General features: G+C 34.2%; 1 protein-coding gene across 1 annotated transcript in view; it reads right to left on the reverse strand.

Annotated features, from left to right (window-relative positions):
* LOC137433066 (ankyrin-3) overlaps positions 1-11,051 on the reverse strand; it is a 482,046-nt gene that overhangs the window by 17,038 nt on the left and 453,957 nt on the right. Inside the window, exon 33 of the mRNA XM_078784014.1 lies at positions 1,356-1,481. Within this exon, the coding sequence (XP_078640140.1) occupies positions 1,356-1,481 (126 nt within the window). The remainder of the gene's footprint in view (positions 1-1,355; positions 1,482-11,051) is intronic.

Here is an 11,051-nt window from a genome sequence, read left to right on the forward strand (position 1 = left end):
GAACTCCCTACACAATGAATTTAAAACATCCACAGCACCAGCTCCTCATCTGCGGAACTCCCTACCCAATGAATTAAAAACATCCACAACAGCAGCTCCTTATCTGTGGAACTCCCTACACAACGAATTAAAAACATTCACAACAGCAGCTCCTCATCTGCGGAACTCCCTACACAATGAATTAAGAACATCCACAGCACCAGCTCCTCATCTGCGGAACTCCCTACACAATGAATTAAAAACATCCACAACAGCAGCTCCTCATCTGCGGAACTCCCTACACAATGAATTAAAAACATCGACAACAGCAGCTCCTCATCTGCGGAACTCCCTACACAATGAATTAAAAACATCCACAACAGCAGCTCCTTATCTGCGGAACTCCCTACACAATGAATTAAAAACATTCACAACAGCAGCTCCTCATCTGCGGAACTCCCTACCCAATGAATTAAAAACATTCACAACAGCAGCTCCTTATCTGCGGAACTCCCTACACAATGAATTAAAAACATCCACAACAGCAGCTCCTCATCTGCGGAACTCCATACACAATGAATTAAAAACATCCACAACAGCAGCTCCTCATCTGCGGAACTCCCTACACAATGAATTAAAAACATCCACAACAGCAGCTCCTTATCTGCGGAACTCCCTACACAATGAATTAAAAACATCCACAACAGCAGCTCCTTATCTGCGGAACTCCCTATACAATGAATTAAAAACATCCACAACAGCAGCTCCTCATCTGCGGAACTCCCTACACAATGAATTAAAAACATCCACAACAGCAGCTCCTTATCTGCAGAACTCCCTACACAATGAATTAAAAACATCCACAACAGCAGCTCCTCATCTGCGGAACTCCCTACACAATGAATTAAAAACATCCACAACAGCAGCTCCTCATCTGCGGAACTCCCTACACAATGAATTAAAAACATCCACAACAGCAGCTCCTTATCTGCGGAACTCCCTACACAATGAATTAAAAACATCCACAACAGCAGCTCCTTATCTGCGGAACTCCCTACACAATGAACTAAAAACATCCACAACAGCAGCTCCTCATCTGCGGAACTCCCTACACAAAATTGCAATGCAAAATTTGAAATTCCTGTCCTAAAATTCCTGTGGCAGGCCTGGCCAGCCAGTTCATGAATGACACAGGTATGTGGGAATAATTGTGGCTATTAAAGAAGAATACTAATGCCATGAACACACCACCATCCGCACGGTGAGCATGTGCACCTACACATGACCATCCCTATCCGCCTCCCCGGCCACTCCAGCAGGGAGAAAGTGTTTCTATTTCATGAAATGCATGAGGAACCTTAACGAAGTATTCTTACCTTGACGAAGAAAGGCAAACGATTTTCCCGGAAGGCATAAAAGTTAAAGACATGATGTTGACCAGACTTCGTCAAGGGCACCAGGTTTCCAAAGCATTCCACGTATATTTGTTTCCCATCGAGCACCTACATAAAAACAACGGTGAGGGTGGAAGAATGCCGAGAGAGGAGATGTAATGGCAAAAGGTGAACTTTGAACAATATGAGCATCGACTCATATTGTTCACTAACACAATATGAGCTAAACAATAACATGAGCACTAACACAATATGAGCAAAACAATAATATGAGCACGAACACAATGTGAGCAATACAATAATATGAGCACTAACACAATATGAGCAAAACAATAATATGAGCACGAACACAATATGAGCAATACAACAATATGAGCACGAACACAATATGAGCAATACAATAATATGAGCACTAACACAATATGAGCAATACAATAATATGAGCACTAACACAATATGAGCAATACAACAATATGAGCACGAACACAATATGAGCAATACAATAATATGAGCACTAACACAATATGAGCAACACAATAATATGAGCACTAACACAATATGAGCAATACAATAATATGAGCACGAACACAATATGAGCACTAACACAATATGAGCAAAACAATAATATGAGCACGAACACAATATGAGCAATACAACAATATGAGCACGAACACAATATGAGCAATACAATAATATGAGCACTAACACAATATGAGCAATACAACAATATGAGCACGAACACAATATGAGCAATACAATTATATGAGCACTAACACAATATGAGCAATACAATAATATGAGCACTAACACAATATGAGCAATACAATAATATGAGCACTAACGCAATATGAGCAATACAGTAATATGAGCACTAACACAATATGAGCAATACAGTAATATGAGCACTAACACAATATGAGCAATACAGTAATATGAGCACTAACACAATATGAGCAATACAGTAATATGAGCACGAACACAATATGAGCAATACAATAATAGGAGCACTAACACAATATGAGCAATACAGTAATATGAGCACTAACACAATATGAGCACTAACACAATATGAGCACTAACACAATATGAGCAATACAGTAATATGAGCACGAACACAATATGAGCAATACAATAATATGAGCACTAACACAATATGAGCAATACAATAATATGACAACTAACACAATATGAGCAATACAATAATATGAGCACTAACACAATATGAGCAATACAGTAATATGAGCACTAACACAATATGAGCAATACAGTAATATGAGCACTAACACAATATGAGCAATACAACAATATGAGCACGAACACAATATGAGCACTAACACAATATGGGCAATACAATATGAGCACTAACACAATATGAGCAATACAACAATATGAGCACGAACACAATATGAGCAATACAACAATATGAGCACTAACACAATATGGGCAACACAACAATATGAGCACGAACACAATATGAGCAATACAACAATATGAGCACGAACACAATATGAGCACTAACACAATATGAGCACTAACACAATATGGGCAATACAACAATATGAGCACGAACACAATATGAGCAATACAACAATATGAGCACGAACACAATATGAGCAATACAACAATATGAGCACTAACACAATATGAGCAATACAATAATATGAGTACTAACACAATGTGGGCAATACAATAAGATGAGCACTAACACAATCTGAGCAAAACAATAACATGAGTAATACAATAATATGAGCACTAACACAATGAGCAATACAATAATATGAGCACTAACACAATATGAGCAATACAATAATATGAGCACTAACACAATATGAGCAATACAATAATATGAGCACGAACACAAGATGAGCAATACAACAATATGAGCACTAACACAATATGAGCAATACAATAATATGAGCACGAACACAATATGAGCAATACAACAATATGAGCACGAACACAATATGAGCAATACAACAATATGAGCACTAACACAATATGAGCAATACAATAATATGAGCACAAACACAATATGAGCAATACAATAATATGAGCACTAACACAATATGAGCAAAACAATAATATGACCACTAACACAATATGAGCAATACAACAATATGAGCACTAACACAATATGAGCAATACAACAATATGAGCACTAACACAATATGAGCAATACAATAATATGAGCACTAACACAATATGAGCAATACAACAATATGAGCACTAACACAATATGAGCAATACAACAATATGAGCACTAACACAATATGAGCAATACAATAATATGAGCACTAACACAATATGAGCAATACAACAATATGAGCACTAACACAATATGAGCAATACAACAATATGAGCACTAACACAATATGAGCAATACAATAATATGAGCACTAACACAATATGAGCAATACAACAATATGAGCACTAACACAATATGAGCAACACAACAATATGAGCACTAACACAATATGAGCAATACAATAATATGAGCACTAACACAATATGAGCAATACAACAATATGAGCACTAACACAATATGAGCAATACAATAATATGAGCACTAACACAATATAAGCAATACAACAATATGAGCACTAACACAATATGAGTAATACAATAATATGAGCACGAACACAATATGGGCAATACAACAATATGAGCACTAACACAATTTGAGTAATACAATAATATGAACACGAACACAATATGGGCAATACAACAATATGAGCACAAACACAATATGAGCAATACAATAAGATGAGCACTAACACAATATGAGCAATACAATAATATGAGCAATAACACAATATGAGCACTAACACAATATGAGCAATACAACAATATGAGCACAAACACAATATGAGCACTAACACAATATGAGCACCAACACAATATGAGCAATACAATAATATGAGCACTAACACAATATGAGCAATACAACAATATGAGCACTAACACAATATGAGCAAAACAATAATATGAGCATGAACACAATATGGGCAATACAACAATATGAGCACGAACACAATATGAGCAATACAACAATATGAGCACTAACACAATATGAGCAATACAATAATATGAGCACTAACAAAATCTGAGCAAAACAATAATATGAGTAATACAATAATATGAGCACTAACACAATATGAGCAATACAATAATATGAGCACTAACACAATATGAGCAATACAATAATATGAGCACTAACACAATATGAGCAATACAAAATGAGCACTAACACAATATGAGCAATACAATAATATGAGCACTAACACAATATGAGCAATACAATAATATGAGCACTAACACAATATGAGCAATACAATAATATGAGCACGAACACAAGATGAGCAATACAACAATATGAGCACTAACACAATATGAGCAATACAATAATATGAGCACGAACACAATATGAGCAATACAACAATATGAGCACGAACACAATATGAGCAATACAACAATATGAGCACTAACACAATATGAGCAATACAATAATATGAGCACAAACACAATATGAGCAATACAATAATATGAGCACTAACACAATATGAGCAAAACAATAATATGACCACTAACACAATATGAGCAATACAACAATATGAGCACTAACACAATATGAGCAATACAACAATATGAGCACTAACACAATATGAGCAATACAATAATATGAGCACTAACACAATATGAGCAATACAACAATATGAGCACTAACACAATATGAGCAATACAACAATATGAGCACTAACACAATATGAGCAATACAATAATATGAGCACTAACACAATATGAGCAATACAACAATATGAGCACTAACACAATATGAGCAATACAACAATATGAGCACTAACACAATATGAGCAATACAATAATATGAGCACTAACACAATATGAGCAATACAACAATATGAGCACTAACACAATATGAGCAACACAACAATATGAGCACTAACACAATATGAGCAATACAATAATATGAGCACTAACACAATATGAGCAATACAACAATATGAGCACTAACACAATATGAGCAATACAATAATATGAGCACTAACACAATATAAGCAATACAACAATATGAGCACTAACACAATATGAGTAATACAATAATATGAGCACGAACACAATATGGGCAATACAACAATATGAGCACTAACACAATTTGAGTAATACAATAATATGAACACGAACACAATATGGGCAATACAACAATATGAGCACAAACACAATATGAGCAATACAATAAGATGAGCACTAACACAATATGAGCAATACAATAATATGAGCAATAACACAATATGAGCACTAACACAATATGAGCAATACAACAATATGAGCACAAACACAATATGAGCACTAACACAATATGAGCACCAACACAATATGAGCAATACAATAATATGAGCACTAACACAATATGAGCAATACAACAATATGAGCACTAACACAATATGAGCAAAACAATAATATGAGCATGAACACAATATGGGCAATACAACAATATGAGCACGAACACAATATGAGCAATACAACAATATGAGCACTAACACAATATGAGCAATACAATAATATGAGCACTAACAAAATCTGAGCAAAACAATAATATGAGTAATACAATAATATGAGCACTAACACAATATGAGCAATACAATAATATGAGCACTAACACAATATGAGCAATACAATAATATGAGCACTAACACAATATGAGCAATACAAAATGAGCACTAACACAATATGAGCAATACAATAATATGAGCACTAACACAATATGAGCAATACAATAATATGAGCACTAACACAATATGAGCAAAACAACAATATGAGCACCAACACAATATGAGTAATACAATAATATGAGCACTAACACAATATGAGTAATACAATAATATGAGCACTAACACAATATGAGCAATACAATAAGATGAGCACTAACACAATATGAGCAAAACAACAATATGAGCACTAACACAATATGAGCAAAACAACAATATGAGCACCAACACAATATGAGTAATACAATAATATGAGCACTAACACAATATGAGCAATACAATAATATGAGCACTAACACAATATGAGCAATACAATAAGATGAGCACTAACACAATATGAGCAACACAATAATATGAGCACTAACACAATATGAGCAATACAACAAAATGAGCACTTACACAATATGAGCAATACAATAATATGAGCACAAACACAATATGGGCAATACAACAATATGAGCACTAACACAATATGAGCAATACAATAAGATGAGCACTAACAAAATCTGCGCAAAACAATTATATGAGTTATACAATAATATGAGCACTAACACAATATGAGCAATACAATAATATGAGCACTAACACAATATGAGCAATACAATAATATGAGCACTAACACAATATGAGCAAAACAACAATATGAGCACCAACACAATATGAGTAATACAATAATATGAGCACTAACACAATATGAGTAATACAATAATATGAGCACTAACACAATATGAGCAATACAATAAGATGAGCACTAACACAATATGAGCAAAACAACAATATGAGCACTAACACAATATGAGCAAAACAACAATATGAGCACCAACACAATATGAGTAATACAATAATATGAGCACTAACACAATATGAGCAATACAATAATATGAGCACTAACACAATATGAGCAATACAATAAGATGAGCACTAACACAATATGAGCAATACAATAACATGAGCACTAACACAATATGAGCAATACAATAACATGAGCACTAACACAATATGAGCAATACAATAATATGAGCACTAACACAATATGAGCAATACAATAAGATGAGCACTAACACAATATGAGCAATACAATAATATGAGCACTGACACAATATGGGCAATACAATAATATGAGCACTAACACAATATGAGCAATACAATAATATGAGCACTAACACAATATGAGCAACACAATAATATGAGCACTAACACAATATGAGCAATACAATAATATGAGCACTAACACAATATGAGCAATACAATAATATGAGCACTAACACAATATGAGCAATACAATAATATGAGCACTAACACAATATGAGCAACACAATAATATGAGCACTAACACAATATGAGCAATACAATAATATGAGCACGAACACAATATGAGCAATACAATAATATGAGCACTAACACAATATGAGCAATACAATAATATGAGCACTAACACAATATGAGCAATACAATAATATGAGCACTAACACAATATGAGCAATACAGTAATATGAGCACTAACACAATATGAGCAATACAGTAATATGAGCACTAACACAATATGAGCAATACAACAATATGAGCACGAACACAATATGAGCACTAACACAATATGGGCAACACAATATGAGCACTAACACAATATGAGCACTAACACAATATGAGCAATACAATATGAGCACTAACACAATATGAGCAATACAACAATATGAGCACGAACACAATATGAGCAATACAACAATATGAGCACTAACACAATATGGGCAATACAACAATATGAGCACGAACACAATATGAGCAAGACAACAATATGAGCACGAACACAATATGAGCACTAACACAATATGAGCACTAACACAATATGGGCAATACAACAATATGAGCATGCACACAATATGAGCAATACAACAATATGAGCACTAACACAATATGAGCAATACAATAATATGAGCACTAACACAATGTGGGCAATACAATAAGATGAGCACTAACACAATCTGAGCAAAACAATAACATGAGTAATACAATAATATGAGCACGAACACAATATGAGCAATACAACAATATGAGCACGAACACAATATGAGCAATACAACAATATGAGCACTAACACAATATGAGCAATACAATAATATGAGCACAAACACAATATGAGCAATACAATAATATGAGCACTAACACAATATGAGCAAAACAATAATATGAGCACGAACACAATATGAGCAATACAACAATATGAGCACTAACACAATATGAGCAATACAATAATATGAGCACTAACACAATATGAGCAATACAACAATATGAGCACTAACACAATATGAGCAATACAATAATATGAGCACTAACACAATATAAGCAATACAACAATATGAGCACTAACACAATATGAGTAATACAATAATATGAGCACTAACACAATTTGAGTAATACAATTATATGAACACGAACACAATATGGGCAATACAACAATATGAGCACAAACACAATATGAGCAATACAATAAGATGAGCACTAACACAATATGAGCAATACAATAATATGAGCAATAACACAATATGAGCACTAACACAATATGAGCATTACAACAATATGAGCACAAACACAATATGAGCACTACCACAATATGAGCACCAACACAATATGAGCAATACAATAATATGAGCACTAACACAATATGAGCAATACAACAATATGAGCACTAACACAATATGAGCAAAACAATAATATGAGCACGAACACAATATGGGCAATACAACAATATGAGCACGAACACAATATGAGCAATACAACAATATGAGCACTAACACAATATGAGCAATACAATAATATGAGCACTAACAAAATCTGAGCAAAACAATAATATGAGTAATACAATATTATGAGCACTAACACAATATGAGCAATACAATAATATGAGCACTAACACAATATGAGCAATACAATAATATGAGCACTAACACAATATGAGCAATACAAAATGAGCACTAACACAATATGAGCAATACAACAATATAAGCACTAACACAATATGAGCAATACAACAATATGAGCACCAACACAATATGAGCAAACCAATAATATGAGCACGAACACAATATGGGCAATACAACAATATGAGCACTAACACAATATGAGCAATACAATAAGATGAGCACCAACACAATATGAGCAATACAATAAGATGAGCACTAACAAAATCTGAGCAAAACAATATGAGTTATACAATAATATGAGCACTAACACAATATGAGCAATACAATAATATGAGCACTAACACAATATGAGCAATACAATAATATGAGCACTAACACAATATGAGCAATACAATATGAGCACTAACACAATATGAGCAAAACAACAATATGAGCACCAACACAATATGAGTAATACAATAATATGAGCACTAACACAATATGAGCAATACAATAATATGAGCAATACAATAAGATGAGCACTAACACAATATGAGTAATACAATAATATGAGCACTAACACAATATGAGCAATACAATAATATGAGCACTAACACAATATGAGCAATACAATAATATGAGCACTAACACAATATGAGCAATACAATAAGATGAGCACTAACACAATATGAGCAATACAATAATATGAGCACTGACACAATATGAGCAATACAATAATATGAGCACTAACACAATATGAGCAATACAATAATATGAGCACTAACACAATATGAGCAACACAATAATATGAGCACTAACACAATATGAGCAATACAATAATATGAGCACTAACACAATATGAGCAATACAATAATATGAGCACTAACACAATATGAGCAATACAATAATATGAGCACTAACACTATATGAGCAACACAATAATATGAACACTAACACAATATGAGCAATACAATAATATGAGCACTAACAGAATATGAGCAATACAATAATATGAGCACTAACACAATATGAGCAACACAATAATATGAGCACCAACACAATATGAGCAATACAATAATATGAGCACTAACACACAGGGCATGTACTATGTACATACATTTTAAGATATAGCGAGATTTGTGACGTCAACCCCATAATTTAGAAAGGACAACATACTTTACATCCCCATCTGAGGAACAGCATGCTCTGAGATGCAGGTGTAACCTGCCAGCATTGTGCCAAGACGACAGGTAGTCTTTTTTATCAGATTAGACTCCACAGGGGAAAACATTTATGGCCAAATAGGTCAGAAGTGCACAGGATACAAAGTGAGTGATTCCCGCATCCCTCACCCTACAATGAATGCCCAGACTTCCGTAGAAGTGTGCACACAAAGTATATACCATACCAACCGTGGAGGTGTGCACACAAAGTATATACCATACCATCCGTGGAGGTGTGCACACGAGGCATATACCATACCATCCATAGAGGTGTGCACACAAAGCATATACCATACCAACCATAGAGGTGTGCACACAAAGCATATACCAATATACCATACTCTGCTTTGCTGCTGAGTGTATATGATCTCATGGGATCAGACACATTCAAACTGATAAGGCTGAGAGAATGTGCACACCTGTCTAGTATTTGTCTACCTGTCTAGGTTTGCCTGTTTGGAATTGGCTTTTGCCATTAAAAAGCAACTTTATGCTTAGTAATTATTTCCTTCAGTTATTAATGCCTTTATGCTTAAAATGCCTGTTGTTGTATTGATGGAAAGAAAGCAAAGGTAAAGGACAAAAGGACTCTGTTTAGAGATGTATAGGTGAGAGAGCACTAATCACGTGGTTCAAGGTGAATAGAAAATGTGTACAAAATGGGATGGTAAACTCAACATTGGGTTATCCTGTTAGGTATTATTATTTCAGCAAATAACACTTGATGCCGGGAATTAGGTTTAAACACCGTGTCCTATGCTGCTTGTGAGGCCT

Source organism: Myxine glutinosa, chromosome 8 (genome assembly GCF_964187855.1).
Source record: "Myxine glutinosa chromosome 8, kmMyxGlut1.1, whole genome shotgun sequence".
NCBI lineage: Eukaryota > Metazoa > Chordata > Myxini > Myxiniformes > Myxinidae > Myxine > Myxine glutinosa.